General features: G+C 40.5%; 1 protein-coding gene across 1 annotated transcript; it reads right to left on the bottom strand.

The window, feature by feature from the left end:
* Positions 1–744: 744 nt before the first annotated feature.
* Positions 745–20,464, bottom strand: LOC131247049 (uncharacterized). Its single transcript, XM_058247494.1, has 3 exons — positions 20,398–20,464; positions 19,573–19,787; positions 745–1,491 (listed from the first exon to the last, which is right to left on the bottom strand). Exons 1-3 carry the CDS (start codon positions 20,462–20,464, stop codon positions 745–747), a joined length of 1,029 nt encoding a protein of 342 aa, XP_058103477.1.
* Between the last annotated feature and the right edge of the window lie 1,427 nt (positions 20,465–21,891).

The following is a 21,891-nucleotide window of genomic DNA, read 5'->3' as shown; positions in this document are numbered from 1 at the left end:
ACGGTTGAAAACCGTTCCGAAATTGAAAATTTGCGACGGTTTTCAGCCGTTACTAAGTTTTTGCGACGCCCTAGTGAATAACGGTTGAAAACCTCCTGAATAGGAATTTTGGTGTAGTCCGTCTGAATCATGTACTTTATATCTTCTTATCTTGGTGCTTGACGTCATAATTGTTGGGTTTAATTTAACCCGCGCATTCAATTCTAGCACACCCGCATTTATCACATGATCGAAGCCATAAATCAAACTACACCCATATTTTATAATTTTAACTATCAATTCATAAATAAATAATTTTCAGCGAGATTTTTATGAGAAAATAGTGAGAAAAACGTCAAAATCTATAAATAACCCAAGAAATTCCCATGCGGATAAATTGCCCAACTAAAAATGTGGGCCTCAAGGATAATGCCCAAACCCAACTATAGGTGCATTGACATAACTATTTATTACAATTGGTGGGGCCGACTGTCGATTTAATGAGACGCACCATGCTTTGGGAGTGCGAAATAAAGTTTCTAGATTTGAATATCCTATGCATAATGTCTTTTTTTTTTTTTTTTGAACCGTCTATTTGTTTGACACCGATGGAACAACGTTTAGAAGCATTTAATCCAGGGCAATGTTGATGAATTCCCCATCCACAGTAAGGCCCATCATATTAACGGTCTCAATCACCAAAAAATGGTCCGGAAGAGATTCAAGTTCTAATGCATCAGGGCATATAATTCCTCTCGAGGGAACTCATACCATGCGTTTGAGCGCCAAATTCAACGAATCCTCAGACACTGTTCTCCCGATACCCGAGATATCTTTATCCGATACTCGATACTTGTGTTTCGGATCTTTTGTTTCTCCACCGTCCAATTTCCTTGCATTCATCATTTTCTCCACCATCCGGCTCCCGATCACCATTGATCCATTTCCCGGCAGATTCTTTCCTTTTGATCCGCTCTCTTTCAGGATCTCTGCATTTCTCTCCCTCGTCAGGCTCGGCGACCATGACTGCGTCCTCTGCTTCCTGATATCCTGTTTCATATCAGTTTTCGGTATCGAATATCCAGGCCGTCCCCTCGAAACGGATGATGGACGGCCCGAAACTTGGGTTCTCATATTCGGCGGTGTTTCAGGAGAGAACCCATGAATTGCAGCGGGAATTATCGGTGTTGGTGAAGGCGAAACGCCCCTGCTTCTGGGTTTGGGGTCTGATACGGTTGCTCTGCTCTTAGGCTTGTTCGTATCGGCTGAATTTGAAGAGATCTCTTTTAGGTTCATGGGTTTTGCTGGGAGGGACGAGAACATGGGTTTTCTGTCGAGATTGAAACTGGGTTTTATCGTTTTCTCATTGGGAGAAGTAACTATTTTCACGGACGATGGCTTTGAGACCGAAACGTGGGGTTTCCTTTTCGGGGTAACAGACCTTGATGAAGGTTTCGGAATTGGAGATTTCGCATCGCGGTTGGGTGTCGGTGGCTCCTGTATACCTGAAAACTGATGGAGAAATTTCAAAATGTCAATAATGCTCACACACAACTAGTTGGACCTCTCGATTTTGTCCAACTATTGTGCACTAAATAACAAGAATGTCTCTTTTGATTCACATGTAATGCCTCGTTGTAGAAGATGTAATACAATGTCCTACTCATGTAAGATGGTAATAAGTATTAAAGATCCTCTCCATTCATCAAATAGGACCCATTACTTAGATGTTATTTGTAAAAAAATTATTAAAATATACTAGTTATTTAAATCACATATGGAAGTTAAATTTAAATTAATATAATGCATTTTTAACCATTCCAAATTTCTCCTAAAAGAGTGGTACTCTAATCAATTACTATTGATTAGAAGAGAAAAAAAATGGTATATCATGTTATCATAAGGTGCCCTACTTGATAAACAGACCAGATTTCCAACACATGTAGCGTATTGTACAAATGCATCACACACGTAAAACTTCTAAAATATAGCCAGAAAAGTTCGTAAGCAAGGCTCCGCTCTCACTTTCTCTCCCTTCATTTATTACTCTCTCACCGTTTAAATCTCTCCTCTTTTCTCTCCGAAGGAAACGATGGAGGAGATGAGAGGGCTTGGCGTCCCATCGTGATATGCATGGGAAATCCACTCCAACCATTATGTGAATGGTAGAAATTTAACCATGGATCTAAAAATAAAAGTAGATTTGTGATTAAGTAGGCCAAACCAAGAAACAATGGAAGAGGTGGATGCCAACCCTTGATTTTTATGAGGCCGATAGTGATGTTTATGGACAATCCACTCTTACAATCGATTAAGTCAGATATATTCATGTCTAGATCCCAAAATTCAGGTTGTCATGCAATTCAGGTAGGCCACAAAAAATAAAACAACTTTGATAGTACGTCCACCATTAAATTTTTACTGGACTATTATAATGTTTAAGTGAAATCCACTCCAACTATTAGATTCATTTTAACAAGTTATACATTTGGACCAAATATTAGGCCCGTGCATGATTTGTGTGCCATATCTAATAATTTTTTTTGGATGGTGGTTGTCTCCCTACATACTAATTTTCATCTGTACAGCTTGCCTGAACCATAAAAGTTGCTGATTTTTTTTTTTATTATTATTATTATTATTTACCTTATGGTTGGTTAACATTCCATGATAGAGTAGATTTCACATATAAATCAAGGAGAGGCACACCATTTGCTAGAGACCACATCATTATTTGTGTGACACGGAGACTAGTGGCTGGATTCACGTGTCAGTTAAGGCCGCACGCCAACCATGTGAATAATAAGGGGTGAGCTAGGGTGGCCTCACATTGACTTGTATGTAAAATCCATTTTGATTATACGGTGTGTTACAGATATTTACCAATAAAAATAAAAACTCAGCCACATTCATGATTCATGTGGCCCACATGAGTGGAAACATTGTCTAAGGGGATGCCTACCATTCAAACTATTTAAAATGGTATGGCTCACATAAATTATATATGGGCTTGATTTTTGGTTTCAAGGTATAAATTTTCTTGATTTAGGCAATAGTTGGAATAAATTTTATATAAACATAGCAGTGGACCCCATAAAAATTAACGGTAGAGGTCCCTCCGAATTGTTGCGTGTAGCCCTACCTAAATCACATGTCAGCATAATTTTTGGACCCTCAATGTAACAATGGATCACAACACTGTTATTAAAGGACTATAGTTTGGAGAGAATATCAAGGGAGAGAGTAATAAATGAATGGGGAGAGAGAGGCTACCTTTCCAATAAGAGGGATTATAGTTTGGAGTTGTAAAGGTGTGATTTATTCAGGTAATGGATCAAATATGTAAGGGATCCGGTCCATTGAACAAATATAGTACCTTATAATCATGTTGTGTAAAAAAATAAAAAAATTTATTTTTTAATTAGTAGTTAAAATAGTTTTAGGAGAAATTTGGACAATTAAAAATGCATTACAAGGATTCAGATTTTACTTGCATCCGTGCATAAAGTAATAAGTATATTTTGATAATTTGTTTATAAATAATATCCAATTAGTAGGCCCATTTGATAAACGGTCCATAACTTTAACATGTGTACCATCTTTATTAAGTAGGATCATTACATATTCACAATAAAAGATTTTTCACCAATTTAATGCCCAGCTAGTTGGACCAATTTGAAAGGTCCAACTAGTGTGTGAGCATTTCTCATAGAGAGAAATGCAAATGCTCACACACAACTAGTTGGACAATTCAAATTGGTCCAACTAGCTCATTTAATGACCAGTTAATATTAATAAATCTTTCCACGTAATTGATGAAAAGAAGTTGTTTGTTTGGGTGGGCCCCATTGTAGCATTACTGTGAAATCCACCCAATCATTAGGTGAGTCACTGCATGTTACAACCGGTACAAAAAGACCAGCCCTATCCCTGGTTCACGTGAACCACACAATTAGAACAAGTGTAGATAGAAAGCTCATCTTCCAAACTCTTTCTCTTGCTGTGGCCCACTTGAATTATTTATGAGACTGATTTTTGGGTACTATGCCTAACCTTTGGTGTGATAACTAATGGTTGGAGTAGATTTTGTATTCTCATCACGGTGGGCCTTGTAAAAATTAAGGTTGGATGTCTCTTCCAACCGTTTCAATCGGTATGACCCACTTAAATCATTGATTAGGTTGACTTTTTTTTTTTTGGCTTTGAACCTAACATGGCATTACACATCTAATGATCGGAATAGATCTATTGAACACATCACGGTGGGCCATTTCAAAATTTGAAAGGGGTGTACGCCGGTCAAACCATTATTGTTTCCATAAAATTGTTAATTTCTATCCATAACAGTGAGAAGTGGATTAGGTGTTACCAAAGCAACACAGGCGGCGAGTGTTTCTCAAACCATATGGCCCACCATGATATATATGCTGTATATCCAGGCCGTCCATCAATTTTTACATGTCATTTTAGTGCAACTTACTAAAAATATAACAGATTTAGATCTCAAGTGGACTACACCACAGGAAACAATGGATATTTAATGCCCACCATTGAAACATTCCTAGGCATACAATGATGTTTATTTTCCATCCAACATGTTCATGAGGTTATACAGACATTGATGTATAATTTTCATCCATGTCGTTCATGAGGTCATTCCTATTGGGATGAACTGAAATTATAACAAAAAGAAGAAGAAGAAGAAGAAGCAAGATCCAAAACTTTTGTTGCCGCATGAATATTTCAATGGTGGAAGTTCAATCCTCAACTTTTCTTGTCGTGTAGCCCACTAGAGTTTTGGATCTATATCATTGTTGGGTCAATGTCCTAATACGATCTAGCAAAATTGATGGGAAGGATAGATTTATAACAAACATCACGGTGGGCCCCACCTAGCTTCCAGTCGCAACCGGATGCTTTGGGTTTAGTTTCCAATAATATAGGGGAGAGGGAGCATTAATAAACGAGAGAAGGATTAAATGAAGAGAGGAAAAAAGGAGATTGAGGAAGCTTGTTTTAAAAGAAAATGGAATATTTAGAGAAGTTGTACACTTATGATTTACCTTGGTGATCTATCATATGTGTAACAAATCCAGTCAGTGAAACATTTAGGGTCCCTTATAATCATGTAAGCATGTGAAATATATAAAATATTATTTTTCTGTAATTAATAATAAGATATTCTCCTACAAGAAAATTGGGTGGTTTGAAATTCATTCTAACATTCCATATTCAACTTGCATGTGTAGCTAAAGTAATTAGAATCATTTACTAATTTTTTTGCCGATAAAATTAAATTAGCATGTCTTATTTGATAAACAGATTAGATATGTGACACTTATTTCTAATGTACCTATATAAAACTTGATGCCATGTGCTCTCTCAAGAGGAGGCAGTACGTAGTAATACAAAGAGGTATTTTACATTTAATGCATAGCTAGTTGGACCAATTAGAATAGTCCAACTAGTTGTGTGTGTGTGTATAAATAACCACCTAAATATTTATTTTCACCAATCTATAACTCTCTCTCCCTATATATATATATATATATATATATATATATATATATATAGGGAGAGAGAGTTATAGATTGGTGAAAATAAATATTTAGGTGGTTATTTTTATTATTCAAATCAGAAGCAGGAGCAGTGAGTAGGCCAGATCCAGCTAATGGCAGTCGTAGACAGGCCTGGTTTGAGTATGTTCTAAGCCTTGGGAAATGATTTCGAAAGTTGGGCTAGCTTGGTCCATCTATCTACTGGTTCAGGTAAAAAAGAAACAGCCAAATGCCACTGTATAAGTTAAAGTTTATTTTAATAAAATGACCTCTACAACATAGACATGACACTTTCATCCCCTCAAGAAACTGCCCCCTGGAGGCTTGGACAGTCTAGCCCTTGATTTAATGTTCATGAGATCCAGTCTGAATAGGCTGAAGGTAGTGCAATGTGATGGACGGCTTGTCGAATTTTGATTTTTTTCAATGATTCAAAACATTTATATTATAGGCTTTCCTTTGGATGGGGATGCTCTAGAAATTAATCATTGATTAGTCAAAGATTATTGTGCTAGTCCATTTTCAAAGGAAAAGACCCATATGAAATATGGAATCAACAATCCAATTTAAATATTTCATTTGTTGCCTACCCACCGTTCAAGTTGAGGCTCATGGTATAAATGGTTTGGATCCTGGGAATTTGATCCAGGTTTAGAGGCCACATCACACATAATACGTGGATTGCTAAAAACAATTGTAGATTGTGGTCCACCTAAAGCGGAAAAATGTCCTGATTTCTGACAAGTAAGATCTATGCACCGTTTCCAACCAGATGGAAAACTCAGATCTCGTACATGTGTTCTATGGTCAACACGGGTGAGGAATTAGCTAACCTCAGGGTAACAATAGGGTGGAACTCTGATACTCTTGGCAGAGTATGTATAATGCACAGACTACGTACTATGCAACTGTTCAAATTAAACCCTCGAAATTATGGCCCCCACCCTAGATGCTTCTTGAGCCAAAAATGAAGATTGTTTAATTATTTGAATGTTGGATTGATGAACATTTATTGGACGGACAGTCAAAATTAATGTAATTATTATATTAATTCCATTATCTTCCATTACATTTCTCAATGGTGGTTGTTGTGCGAGCAAATGGGTCCGGGGCATGGATGGGCCCCATGATATTTATGTAAAATTTACCCTGACCACTAGGTGCATCATCCCGTCCAATGGTTCAGGTAGAACACAAGATTAGAAAGAATGTGTAGGGCAATGCTCACCCTCCAAACTATACTTTGGTGTGGCCAACCTAAATCACTAATAAGACTAATTTTTTCACCCAAGCATAAATTTTAGTATGGCATTTAATGGTATAAGTAGATTTCATATAACCATCATAGTGGGCTTGGTAAAAATCAAGGGTGGACATCTCTTTCCTAATCGTTTCCTTTGATGTAGCTGAGCCTTTTTATTTTTATTTTTATTATTTTTATTATTTTTATTATTTTTATGCCTTGAGCCTAACATGGGATTATATATCTAATGGTCAATGTGGATTTCATATACACATCACGGTGGGTCCTGCAAAAAATTAAGGGCATCAAACTGTCTTCAAAACTGTTTGAAAAGGTCAACCGATGTTTAAAAAAATAGGAGAAATTTTATATTGGGACTCGTGGAAGCACATAAGAGGAATGAAATAAGATAATCACAATTGCACAAATAAATCTAACCAAAGAACAATCTAAATTTATATGGAAAAACCCTTTCGAGAAAAAACCATGACACAAATTGAGATGAAATCTTACCGATCAAAGCCCCAAGAAGAAAAGCCCTAGCCTTTGCCTTTTAAAACCCTCTCAAACATATAGAAAATAATAATACTTACCCTAATCCTGATTACACCTGATATATATAATACCATGACCGAAATAGGAAATAAATCGTGCACTTGCGCAATTCTGCGTGCACCTTCGATGGGACCTTTGATAGCATCAACAACTATCGAGGACTAGTCGATGACATCAAAGAACCTTCAATTCCATTGTGTAGAAACCTCCAAAACTGTCTAACAATCAACAAGGATTATTTCAAATTTTCTTGATGGGATCGAGCATCTGTCGATGCAATCGACAGCTGCTTGATGAAATCAAGCGATTTGTTGATGACATCGACAGACACTATTACAAACATATTTAAGATATTAGACAATAATCTTCACCATATCTTCAATCTTCACACTCCATTGCTTATTTGTCATACTCGACCCTTCATTTCTACTTCATCTCCATCATAGCTCCATAATTATTGCTTCTCGTGCACACTACATCTTCATTGTATCTTTGCCAGACAGAGAAGTCGCACAAAACTTGAACTTCTCTGCAAGAACTATCTTCGTAAGCATGTCAGCCGGATTCACACTTGTGTGGATCTTTTTTAGAGTCACGCCTCCTTCCTCAAGCACCTGTCGAATAAAATGATGATGAACATTAATATGTTTAGTATGTGAGTGATAAACAGAGTTCTTTGCCAAATTAATCGTGTTTTCATTGTCATAATTAACTGTCATGACCTCCTTTTGCAGATCCAACTGATTTATCATTCTCCTTAATCAAACTGCTTCTTTGAATGCTTTCGTCGCTACCATATACTCAGCTTCGGTTGTGGAAAGAGCAACTACAGACTGAAGCTTTGACATTCAACTGATCATTCCACCTGCTAACACAAACGAGTAACTGAAAGTCGACCTTCTATTATCTACACTGCTCACGTAATCTGAATCCACATAGCCTACTAACTTGTCCCATAATTTTTTGAATGTCAAGATGTAGTCCTAGGTATGTCGAATGTATCAAAGTATCCATTTCATTGCCTCCAAGTATTATTTGACGGGGTTAGCCATGTATATGCTAACAACACCCACCGCATGTGAAATATCCGGTCTAATATAGACCATGGCATACATTAAGCAACCAACCATACTCGAATAAGGTACACGAGGCATAACTTGCTTTTCTTCATTCGTTTCAGGACACTATTGAGAAGAAAGTGTAAAATGAGTCGTGTGGGGAACGTTGACCGGTTTTGCTTTGTCCATCCCATACTTCATTAATACCTTCTTAAGGTATTTTGCTTGAGATAACCATAGCCTGCTCATCTTCTTGTCTCTGTGTATATCAATGTTGAGAATCCTATTTGCAGCTCCGTATCTTTCATCCTAAATGTCTCTGATAGCCGAGCCTTTAGTATGTCGATCTCAGACATGCTATGGCTGAAAATAAGTATGTTATCAACATACAATATGATAATGAATTTTTCATCACTTAATGTCTTGAAATAGACACGATAATCATACTCACTCCTGGTAAACCTCTGACTCCTAATGAAAGAATCAAATTTCTTGTATAACTGCCTAGGCGACTGTTTTAGGCCATACACCAACCTCTTCAACTTATAAAGCTTATTTTTTGCCCCTTATATTTCGAAACCTTCTGGTTGCTTTATGTAAATCTCCTCTTCCAATTCCCCATGTAGGAAAGTAATTTTTACATACACCTATTCTAGCTGAAGATTGTATTGTGCAACCAGTACTAACACGAATATGATAGACACTTCACCACAAACACGAAGATCTCTCTAAAGTCAAGACATTCTCTCTAACAATATCCCTTTGCTATTAACATTGCCTTCTATCTATCATGTTTCTTCCTAAAGATCCACTTACACCCAATCGCTTCACAAACGATGAGAAGCTCCATAGCTCCCATGTCTCATTCTTGTATAAGGAGTCCATCTTGTCATGCATTTCTACTTTTCACTTTTTGGCATCTATATAATCAAGAGCCTCTTGAAATGTAGACGGATCCCCCTCATCTGTCGTGAGGGAAAATGCAACATTCGAGTCATCCATATATCTCTTTAATAACCTACGATCCCTTGGCGGATTGCTTCTCACAAGTGGCTGCTCAACCTGCTCATGTACCTCTATCTACGTCTAAGTATTAACCCGCATCTCATCTCTATCTATTTGAATGTGCACATTTGACATTTCCTCTTCCTTGTGCTCATTCTTATGGAACAAGTCCCTCGTTGAATTTGATGTCACAACTAAGGATGATTTTCCATGTGATATGATTATATAACATGTACCCCTTTAGACCACCACCATAACCAACAAAAATATTCTTTTTAGCCCTTTGGTCCTGCTTATCTCTCTCAATTGATGGTATGTGAGAGTAAGCATTGTAACTAAATAGTCATAGTCCCGAGTAGTCGACCTGTTGACCACTCGACACTACCTCTAGAATTTTACAATCTATAGCTGTAGAAAGGGACCGATTCACCAAGTAACAAACCTTGTTAACGGCGTCAGTCCACATTTCCTTGTCCAACCCAGTATTACTTATCATGCATCGGGCCCTCTTTAAGAGAGTCTGATTCATCTGCTTAGCCACACCATTCTACTTTGGTGTGTGCTACTGTAACACCCCGTACTTTTCAGTACTCGGGTGTTACCGTATAACCAGATTTAGAATAAATGCAAGCCTAGCTTAAGTAAACGTTCACGTGCACTCTAGCCTAAATCCGAACGTTAATGGTGATCTTCATCTGTAGACCGACTCATCATCCATTAAACTCTCAAGATGAGCCATCACGTCACTCTAAAACTAAACTACGTGCTACAAATCTGATATCTTAAGTCACTCCATCGACCGTTCTGTATATCCTTAATAACTTAGAGGATGAATCACACCTAAAATGTACAAGCTGACTAATCAAAACTTAAACCACCATTAAGTTCCCTATAGAATTAACTAGGAATCCATGTGGAACTTGAATATCAAATCTAGAGGCGATTTGGCCGTTAGATTAGTAAGAATTCATCAATCATTAGCCTTGGAAATAGGCACGAATGACACATGACTAGACTTTAAGGATTGGGTCTCAAATTCAGTCCTAAATCATTAGGTGGGTAGTCGTTGGACCCAAAAAACCCTTTGGATAAATGTTGATCATGTCTATAAGAATTCTAACAGTCAGATTGTTCAAAACCTACGATTAAGGACCCCAAATCACTAAGTATGGCCTGCCTAGACCTTGGATCCGCCACACCTTCGACTAGACGTCCTAATGGGACCCACAAAACCATATGAACGGTGTGGATCTGTCGAAATAGCCCTATCGGCCCCACTTTGGGTTGAGCGTGTGCACAATGTGCACAATGCACATGCACCAGCACTACACCAAACCACTAACTACGGTCAACTTGGGTTGACCCAATGTTTCCAAAGAAAGGATTCCTTCTTCCTTTTCCCGCCCATGCTCATTTAAAATGAGCCATCACCGTGCGTTAAGTTTGTGACCCACCATCATGGTCGGCATCAAGATCTGACCCGTCCATCTGGTAGAGGGGCCACAAGAGATCCAAACCTTATAAGATTTCAAGTTGGTGGGCTCGGGCGAACACACGACATCGATCGCAAGAAGACTGACGTGCAGGAGAGTTGTGTTTTTGGCCGCTTCAAAACCAGCCCATTGTGATTAATGTGGGCCACCGTGATCTAATCCAAACCGTTCATATGATCCAGGTGGTGGGGCCGACCAAATTCACGCCGTCCATACACACTCATGCACACGTGCATACACTCAAACCAAGCTCGAATAGAGCCGCGTGTGGCATTTCTGAAAATGGAAATTGTCCCTTTCCTTTTGGTGATAGTTGTTACGATCTGCGTGAGCTCTCTCTCCCTACATCTTAGCCATCCATATGGAGTCAATCCTGACTGTTGAAAACAGTATGCGCTGTTGCCAGCTTTTCAACCAAATGATAAGATATTTTCGTAGAGAGAGAGAGTGAAAAACCCTAGAATGAATCCTGACCATAATTTTTCCTCATCTGACTGTCCTAGGAGGCTAGGTTATGACATAAAAGGAGGAAGAAACGAGCGCAGCCGAGCGTTTTCCCTGTTCCTTGCGGCTGCTTATAAAAATTGACCGAAAGCTTCTATTGCCGAACCCACCACCCAAAGCCCTTCAAACATATGGTCCAATACGTCTGTAAGCTCTGTTGCATCCTTAGGGACCCTCCCATGATGTCGGATTAAAGAAATAAGTAGTGGGAGGGAATTTGCCATGAAAGCCGATCATCTTCCTCGCCGCTCCAAACGGAGCCAGACTCGATTCGGGCATGTCATTTTTGGGCTCTTAACGACTGGTGATATCCCTGGTGTGAAAAGAGAGAGAGGAACTAGAAGAAGAAGAAAGAAAATAGAAGCTAGAGAGAGAGAGAGAGAGAGAGAGAGAGAGAGAGAGAGAGAGAGAGAGAGAGAGAGAGCAGGGGTGGTGCAGCTGCACCGTGACACTGCTTCGCCCAACCATGTTACTAACTCGATCGGGTTGGCGTTCTCGCTGACTAGGGTTGAAAGAAGGAAGGAAGAAGAAGTAGATAGAAGGAGGAAGAAGAAAGAGATAAGGTAGAGGAAAGAATAAAGGAAGAAGAGTAGGAGATAGAGTAGGAGTGTGTGGCTGCTGGGTTAAGCTCGAACCGAACCGAGTCAAGGCCGAGTCAGGCCATGTCTGGAACGATTTTGGTCTACCCAGCTCCTCTCTCTCCTACCAGCATGCAAATCTATATAGTCTTAGAGGAACTCAGTTTAGTTCCAAGTTGTGTCGAGCTGAGTTGTCGCGGGTTGCATCAACAGCTACTGGGTTGACTCAGTGAGTTTCTTGAGTCTAGGCCCTGGTTTAACCCAGTAAATTGTTACATGTGTGTTGCAGGAAGAAAAAAAAGGATAAGAAATAGAAAAAAGAAGAAGAAAAGATGAGGATGGAGGAGAATCGACTCACTTGGCTCTAACTGAGTCGACTCGTCGAGTCCTGAACCTAACTAGCTTGGTTCGGGTCTAGGCCTTGCTGGAAAAGTGTTGACCTAGCCAAGTCAACAAATGTGAGTCAACTCTCTCTTCCCATATTAGATTATCCTAGATTACCATTAGTTTCATTACCATAATCATGACAATTATTAAGCAAGAATAGCCATCAGTACACTGTTTATGCTAATATTACTTATTATAAATGATATTAGTACGGTATCCATCACCTGAAAAATATTATCATTAATAATAAATTATGATATTTTATTACCATTGTAATACTTATTATTACCATGTTTGCAAATATTATTACATCATTAACGTTAAATTGTAACTAACCATATTATTACATTGTGTTTAAACTACACATACATTATAGTTTAACTCGTAGAAATAAACCCTAAAACCTAGGCAGTCCAAACCCTATATTAAGACCTTAACCATAAATAGTGTATAAAGTTTGGATTTAACTATATAACTTTATAATTCATTGTAGGGTTCGGTTCTAAGGGCACAAGCACTTAACGACACTAGAAGGTGATTCAGTTCATCAGGCACTACATATGCCCTGGATTTCCTAGATAGTTGGGATGAGTGCCTTCCCTATACCGAGTTCGCCTACAACAATAGCTTCCAAGCTAACATCGGCCTGACACCTTATGAAGCTTTATATGGGCGCCTGTGTCGAGCTCCTCATTGTTGGGCAAAGATTGGTGAGAAGGGCCTAATAGGGCTCGATTTGGTGCGGGCAACCACCGAGAAGATTGAAATCATTAGGTGTCGTCTCCTAACAGCCCAAAGTAGGCAAAAAAGCTATGCGGATACGAGACGAAGGGACCTAGAGTTTGAGGCAGAGGACTATATGTTTCTAAGAATTTCACCAATGAAAGGAGTCCTACGCTTTGGCAAGAAAGGGAAACTCGCCCCGCGATATATTGGACCTTTCCAAATCCTTGATCGCATAAGGCCGGTCGCATATCAATTGGCCTTACCCACTCCACTTGCTGGAGTGCACAATGTATTCCATGTTTCCATGCTTAAGAAGTACGTCCCCAACCCTACTCACATCATCTGGTGAGAGCATATGGAACTCAAGGACAAAACCACGTATATCCTTAGACCCACTCAGATTTTAGACAAGAAGGAGCAAGTGTTGCGGAACAAGGTGATCCCGCTAGTTAAGGTGTTGCAGACGCATCACGGAGAAGAAGAAACTACCTGAGAGACTGAAGCTAAAATTTGCAAACACTACCCAAACCTGCTCAAGCAGTACAAATAGGTACAAATTTCAAGGATGAAATTTATTTATATGGGGGATAAATTGTAACACCCGGCTCAAATCGGAACAGTGTCCTGAGGCGCCCACGTGTGAATTGATGCAGGACCATGCAATTCGATCGCACATGTGGATTTATTACCGATAAATTAATCAAGATTAAGCCATTAATGAGATTGTATCTAATTATGCTCGGGCCTGACACGGGCCGTAGAGCCGATCAGCCAAATTATACTTGACGACTGCCTGTACGGGTCGTGCATCGCCCAAGGTAGGGCAAAAATTTTCGAAACTCGGGGAGGCCATGGGTCTCATTAGGCTCATGATCCATCACAGATGATAGACTCAGACGACAACCGAAAATGAACAAATCGCGCTGTCCAGTCGGCACTTGTAAAATGTAAGTCACCCTAACTTAGAATAAAAATCTGAAATCTTAAATTAAATGTCCCTGCTACTTGAGTCAGTGAATTAGGGCATTTCAACCATCATATTTCTTCCAAACTTACACCAAAGGCTGAAGATATTTCCCTATACTCGTCCACAAAATCTGACCCTAGATTGAGAATCAGTGACTGTTGATCGCAAACCGGATCTTAGCAATAAAACCTCGCATCCGTTTGCCGTCAAACTTTACCCAGCCCTTCATCAGGCCTTAGGGCACTTGTCTCATGAATTAGATAGGCTAGGGAGCCATCAAGGTGGCCCCAATAGCCAGAAATGGGCCCCACAAGGTCATTTGAAGAAATTAACGGAACCCGGGGCCAATTGATCTAATTTTAGGGTGTAAAACCCTTTAACTCTCTCTCTCTCTCTCATTCCCACAGAAATTCAGTAGCTGAGAGAGGGAGAGAGGAGAGAAGAGAGAGAGAAGGGAGAGAGAGACAAGAGAGAAAGAGGGGGAGAGAGGTGTGTGGGTGCATGTGGTACTTGGGGACCAGAATTCCCCGCACCTACACTTCTACATTGCCGGAAATCTTGACCCAATTGCCGTAGGGAAGAGTTACGTCCGATCCAAGGTAAGATCTGGACTCCAATCAATCTCTCTCTAATAGTAAGTCACATGCATGCACCTTACCACAAATTTAATGTGATGCAGGGCCCTGGCGCGTTGAGTTTGCAGACCCGACGACGCTAGGGCGACCACAAGAGCTTCCAATCAATAATAGGTGCGGACCATTACCTCTAGGTGACCGATTATCGTGCCTAGCGTAAATCGTAGTGATTTTAGATGATGAATGTGTGTGCATGTTGCTGAATTTTATGTGTTGCTTGACTTAGGACATGTGTAGAAATTTTCTAAAATTTGTAGAGGGATTTAGGTCTCGACAATTCCCTGATGTGTGAATTGTTGTCTACCTGTTGAATTACTACATTTGTTGCACTTGAGTTCCGTTATATTACTGATTTGTATGTCTTTTGTTGGCACACGAAATTAAATTTATATAAGCGGGTGCATGACTGTCTATTTTGCTGAATTGCTGGAATATGTTGAACTTGATCTTCCTTGTTACTGAAATTGTGTGATTGACTTTTTCACATGCGGATGTCCGGTGGAATCTAGTGTGTTGCTGTTTATATTGCTAAGGTTCTAAAACATGTATGTCACTTGCTGAAATTGTTCTGGTATTGCTAAATATATGCTATATACTTGCACACATGTGTCCCTTTATGGATCGGCCAACCAACCGGAACTCCTTTAGGCAACCTTTCCGTTGGGTCCGCCCATGGGCAAGTTTGGCCTGACTAGTCAAACCATGAATTGCCGGCTATAGTTGGACTACATGAGACGTTGTTCTCAGGCCGTACAGTCTCTGGTTCATCTCGTGGGGGCATATTAACCCACTGGTTAGCCATCCTTATATGTTAACCATGTTTGTACACGCTTGATTGAACCTGAGGTATCCTGTGACCCTTGCACCCACTGATAACCATAATTACGGCCCACAAGACTCATGAGCCGGGGATGGTGGTATGGGACACTATGCCCATGTTGTTGGCTGACGTTGGGGTGACGAGCCTCCCCGTAGTGACCAGTGAGCAACAAAGACTCGTGAGCCGCGTATGGTGGTATGGGACACTATACCCGAGCTATCGGCCTACACTAGGGTGACAACCTCCTCGTAATGACTGCGAGCAGGACTCTGGAGTCCTAAATATTTTCGTATGAGTTTGAGAACTATGGGATTGACGAACCCACAAGTGCTAAGGATTGCGAGTGTCATATGACTATGATCATTAGAGTCATGCGATCGGATTAGGGCAACAATCCGCTGGGTATCTGTAAGTGCTATGTTTTTTAGCTCCTATTATTATCAAATTTTGTAGTGCCAAAACTTCTTAGAATCAGTGTCTTGTGTAGCACTTCTACAAATTCAGGACATTACATTTCATGTATAAGATTAAAGGTCTTTACTTCAAGAACTTCAAATGCAAGATTACATTTTCATGTTCAAGTACAACACCAAGTGTGAATTCTATCTCTCAAGCTTCAATAGTTCAAGTTTTCAAAGCTTCGTCCAAGTCAAGACAAAGTTCTTTACTTTGAACTTCAAGCTCAAGCTTCAATGTTAGTCATATTCAAGCTTCAAAAGGTCTCAAGTTCAAGCTTCATCGTATGTCAAGATCTCAAGCTTCGTGATCTTCAAAGAACGACTTTCAACTGAAGCAAAAGAAGTTTCAATGTTTATACATCATGTATAAGGTATGAATGACCCTAGATTGACCATAAGATATGTCATTTTGAATACATAATTTAATTGGGTCACTTTATAAGTGCATAGTCTATTTTTTGACTAGTCTTAGGCTAAGTTCGACTAGTCCTACCACTGGCTCGACCAGTTCAAGAAATGCTCGACCAATCTTAAGGTTGTTACTTATTTTTGGGATTTTTTGTTAAAGCCTCGACCAGTCCTAGAGACTGCTCGACCGGTCATGTGAACAGTGCTTGACCAGTCCTGTAGGCTTGACTCAAAGTCCAACAACTAATTTGAGTTCGACATAACCAGTCGTGGACAGGACTCGACCGGTCATGGAGGCTACTCAACCGGTCGAGCAGGTCCTTCAACCAGTCGTGGAACGACCTTATCTTATCGCGCCTAAATTTTTAAAAGTTTGTTCGTCCTTCGACTAGTCGTGCCGACCTCAGGACTAGTCGAAAGTGCGATTTCTGCACTTATAAATGGAGCACGAAATTCAGAGTTTGATATCCAATTCAAGTAAAATCAATACACCACTTTGAGAGATAAGTTAGTGATATTCTTAAGCTATTTAGTTCTTATTTCATATTCTCTTTAATTAGCTTTTTGTATTTGATTTTGTATTCTGCATTCCAATTTTCTTTGAAAGAGGGATTGAAGTATTCTCATTTCTTGGAATCAACATCAAATCAAGCTAGCCAAAGGTGATTTAATTTAAAATCTATTTAGAACCTAGAACCATGTCATATGAGAGTGTGAACATTGAACTTCTACGTTAAACTTCTACTCCGAATTGGTTATACTGGGTTGCATTAAAGGAGAATATCCAGATAAGTCATATTAATTTTTTGTAAATTTCTGTTTTGGTTTTTGAGATTGTGCCAGGAAAATCTCTGTTTTAGTTTATCTGAGGTGATCTAGAAAACTTAAAGTGTGAGGGTTTTGAACTGTGTAAGCCCACTTGAAAGACATAATTGTGAGGGTTTTAGGTGAACCTTGAAAAACCTATTTTCATAGTGAACGCTAATATCCACTGTGTGAGGATATTAGGAGTGGAGTAGTTGTGTGGCTGTTTTTCTAAACAGCTGTTGCAAACACAAATGAACCACTATAATTTCTAGTCTTTCGGTGATTGATTGAATATTTCATTTTGTAAATGTTGTAATTTCCCTTTATGCATTTGTGGAGAATGTTGTAATTTCTTTTATGCAAGTGTGAGAATGTTGTAATAGCTTAGTTATTTTCTTTGCTATTTATTTCCTTATTCCTCTGTATCGGTTTGAGTTTTTGATACACAGACTGTTCTAGGAATCAGGTTGTCCTACCATAAGCCATTGGTTTTTGGCATAAGGTTGTCCTTAGAACAACATTTGTATCAACCTCTCAATACTTATACACTTAAGGTTGTTTTACATTTCTGCATTGTGGATTATTTTATTGCTATCTTTTATTTATATTTTTTTTAAATTCTGTTGTTAAAATTTTAATTTGGCATAGTCCTATTCACCCCCCCTCTAGGACTCATAGCTTGGCCTTTTCAGTATCTCGGTTTCCCCAACTTGCTGGATGAATGAACCTAACTAATAAACTCGACTAATATGTGTACTACATGTATTGGCTACTTTTGCAATTGGGCAATCGAGGTTGCTTGTGGGAGTGTTGGTTCGCGAACGTTAGATGTTGTCGCAAGAGGGAGTGTTGTGGTGAGAGGCATGCATCATATCATTAAACCATGCATTCGCATTAATTAGCGTATCTAGGGTTCTGTGAATGTATATTTTTCACTAAATTTACTCTCGTGCATGATAACTTATGTAACTTATTATTAATGGCACCACTGAGTTAGTTACTCACTCCCACTTTGGGACGGTGTTTTAAAACATTAACCAGAACCTGTTATAAATGCAGGGATGATGGAGCAGGATGCGTTGGAGGTTACCGACATGGATGACGAGGAAGAGCGGGCATACTTCTAGACCTTTGGCGGATCCTTCTAGTTTGATGGTCAATCGCGGGAGTGGGCCAGGGCCCAAGTCATTTTAGGTCGTATGTATGGATGGGACTAGATCCCTGGTTGGATATTGTTTTGGATATTTTGGTTTTATGTTTGGATGTTTACCTTATTAGTAGCTCTTAATATTTCCATATGTGATTTTGTTACTTTATGCTTAGTTTAGTTCTCCATTACCCATAGGATACTTCATTTATAATTGCATATGGGGCCCATTAGGGCATACGTGACACCCGGGAATTTGGGAGCCGAGTTCTTACTCGGCCCTCTAATTTCGGGGCGTTACAACTTGGTATCAAAGCATGGTTCAGGTTAAGCTGGGCCTAGGGCAGTGGGTCTATCGTGACATATTTCCGACTTAGGAGGGAGCGACTGAACTTAGAGATATTGATAGGACCCCGGAATCATGCCATTCAGCTAGTCTGAAGATTGAACACTAGCCTAGGATTGGCGAATAGAAAAACCTGAGCTACGCGAAGTGATCCAAATCACTTCTAATTAGAAAAGTCTAATGACTTGAGTCGACTCGACCTACATATTGTAGGATTGCGCTACACGAGTAGCTCACGCAATCCCAACTACCTAGTGTACAAGTCTGATGGTCCTACTTGACGTAAGATCCCCTCGATTTCCAGTTGGGGCTAGATGGAACGTCTTCGCCATGAATCTAAAGGATTTCAAGCCCACCTAGGTCATCGTTTAAAGAGTTTTCAAACCCAAGAGATCCCTATCAATGCGATAAAAGGATCTTGGGGCCACGATGAGCGGACCCGATGATCGGGGGACCTAACAAGTGCATAGAAAGGGGCTGACGAGGCCCCACGAGCTTTGAAGGAGATCCAGGGGAGGCTGGCCACCGCCAGATCAGCGACACGCCACCAGAATCACCAGAGTATGGCGGCAGCGTGCTGCCGGTCTGAAGATCATGTGGGGGCCTCTCACGTGTGGGGACCCCTTCTAACCCATTTCTACCACCTTTAAAAGCTTGGGAACCCCTCCCCAAGCCATTTCCTACCTCCTAAACCCCTCCTAAACCCTTTTTCTCTTTCAAATCTCTATTTTCAAGCTCTAAAACCCATCTTCTTGCTTGCGTGCACCATCTCCAACCTATTCTAACCCCCAATCATACCAAATCTTCTTTATACCCACTTGATCTCACCCGTTTGAGCACAAAACCACACCACTAAGGACCCACAACCCTCATTCCTTAAAATCCATTACTTAGTAACCATTTTCTCTAAGAACTTCCATCCCATGGCTTTCTTCAAGGTAGTAACATCCATCTTTTCCATCTCCATGCTCCTAATGCTCATGGGGAAGAAATGGGCAGCCTCCGATGAAACCAAGCCGAGCCGAGAGAGAAGATCCAAGAAGAAGCTAGACGTTGGTGTGGGTCCAAGCACCAAACGGAGGTCAAAATGAGATCTTGATCCCCTAGCCCCACCTACAAGATGTGTTATACAAACATCAATACTTATGCCAAGCTTGTAGAGATGTCCTTGCGATCGGAGTAGGATGGAGAACGGGTCTCCTTAGCACGCCTCCAAGTCGATTCTTGAGGCAGATCTGGAGGACAGTCTTCTTCCTCCTCAGGAAGGAAGCCGCACCCAAGCTCGTCTCCCTAACACACACTCCTCCACCCGTATATGCCCAACTCGATCGTACTTGTGGATACTATAAAAAGCTGGGGCTAACAGAGGCTTTCTACTACTCTAGGATGAGGGACCATGGCTATATACCCCCTCAGAGTATTAATCGACCACCCTAACAAGCATTGCTTGCTCCCCCTCAACGAGCCGTAGGTCTGACACAACAATTTCGTAGGTCATCAACACCTCAGAATAGGCCGCCGCTATGACCCACACATCAACCCAGCAGGCCACACCAAGCTTGTGTGCACGCACTAACTGCAGAAGGTGTGGACGCAGCCACGATTGTGCCCTCAACATTTGAAGTGACAGCTCACATCCAAGGTATCCCTATTTTTCTTCTTGTGGACACTAGGTCCATAATGTCACTCATATCATACACAACTGTCAAGCATCTAGGGCTACCCATCACTCCCATGTCAGGAGTGAGAATCATAGCGGCAGCCGGAACGTTTATTGAAGCTACATCCATGTGTCGAAGTTGCCCCATTGACTTGGGGGTAAGAGGGTACGTGTGGATCTTATAGTCAAAAGGGTCTTCCATTACGATGTCATTTTGGGCATGAATTGGCTCTCCGTAATGAGAGACGAGATTGAGTGCAAAGACCGGACGGTGACAATCCATGAAGATGATAGCTCATCCTTTACATTCCCAGTTCAGGTTAGTTATCCACAACGAGTCCTATATGATGCTTCATTAGAAGAGGGTGGTAAAGAGCTTTCATTAACACACACGCCTGTTGTTCGAGACTGTGTCGATGTGTTCAAGCACATGCCAGGACTCCCTCCCCGAAGGGAGATTGATTTCACCATAGAATTGGTGCAAGGTACCACGCCCATCTCCCTTCCAACTTACCGTATGCCTCTGTGTGAAATGGAGGAACTTCGAATCTAGATCGACGATCTATTAGACTTGGGCTTCATTCGACCTAGCGTGTCACCTTGGGGAGGCCTAGTAATGTTTGTGAGGAAGAAGGATGACACCTTGCGACTATGCATTAATTATCGAAGATTGAACCAAGTCATCGTAAGGAATAAATACCCGTTGCCTATAATTGATGACCTGTTTGATCAACTGAGGGGTGCCCATTATTTTTTGAAGATCGACTTACAATCTGGATACCACCAACTGCGGGTTAGGGTGGAAGATATGCCAAAAACGGCATTCAGAACTAGCTTTGGGCACTATGAGTTCCTGGTCATGCCTTTCAGACTCACGAATGCGCCAGCTGTGTTTATGGATTTAATGAACAGAGTTTTCAGACCCTTCCTATACTGGTTCGTCATCGTATTCATAGATGACATCCTAATATACTCCAACAGTTGTAGGGAGCATGAAGAACATCTGCAAGCGGTCTTAAGAACACTTAAGCGGAATAAGTTGTACACTTAGTTTTAGAAGTGCGACTTTTGGAAGGAAGAAGTCAAGTTCTTGGGTCACGTAGTATTTAAGGAAGGCATCTTAGTGGACCTAGCTAAGGTGGCAGCGGTACAAGATTGGAAACACCCAGGTTCGGTTACCGAAGTTAGGAGTTTCCTGGGATTGGCAGGATATTTCCGCCGGTTTATCAAGGATTTCTCAAAAATAGCCCGACCTTTATCCCAGCTCACCAGGAAGGATATCAAGTTCGCCTGGAACAAGAGGGCGGAAGTGGCCTTCCTAGAACTGAAAGAGAAGTTGACTTCGGCTCCAGTGCTCATTTTACCTGAGCAAGGAGTCAAGTACACTATCTACACATATGCATCTCGTGTGGGATTGGGTTGCATCCTTATGTAGAAGGACAAGGTCATTGCCTACGCTTCTGGACAATTGAGGAAGCACGAAGAAAATTACCCTACCCACGACCTTGAATTGGCAGCAGTAATTTTCACCTTGAAGCTATGGAGACATTACCTCTA

This window comes from Magnolia sinica, chromosome 5, assembly GCF_029962835.1.
Source record: "Magnolia sinica isolate HGM2019 chromosome 5, MsV1, whole genome shotgun sequence".
Lineage (NCBI taxonomy): Eukaryota > Viridiplantae > Streptophyta > Magnoliopsida > Magnoliales > Magnoliaceae > Magnolia > Magnolia sinica.
This window is presented reverse-complemented; position numbering and strand designations above follow the sequence as displayed.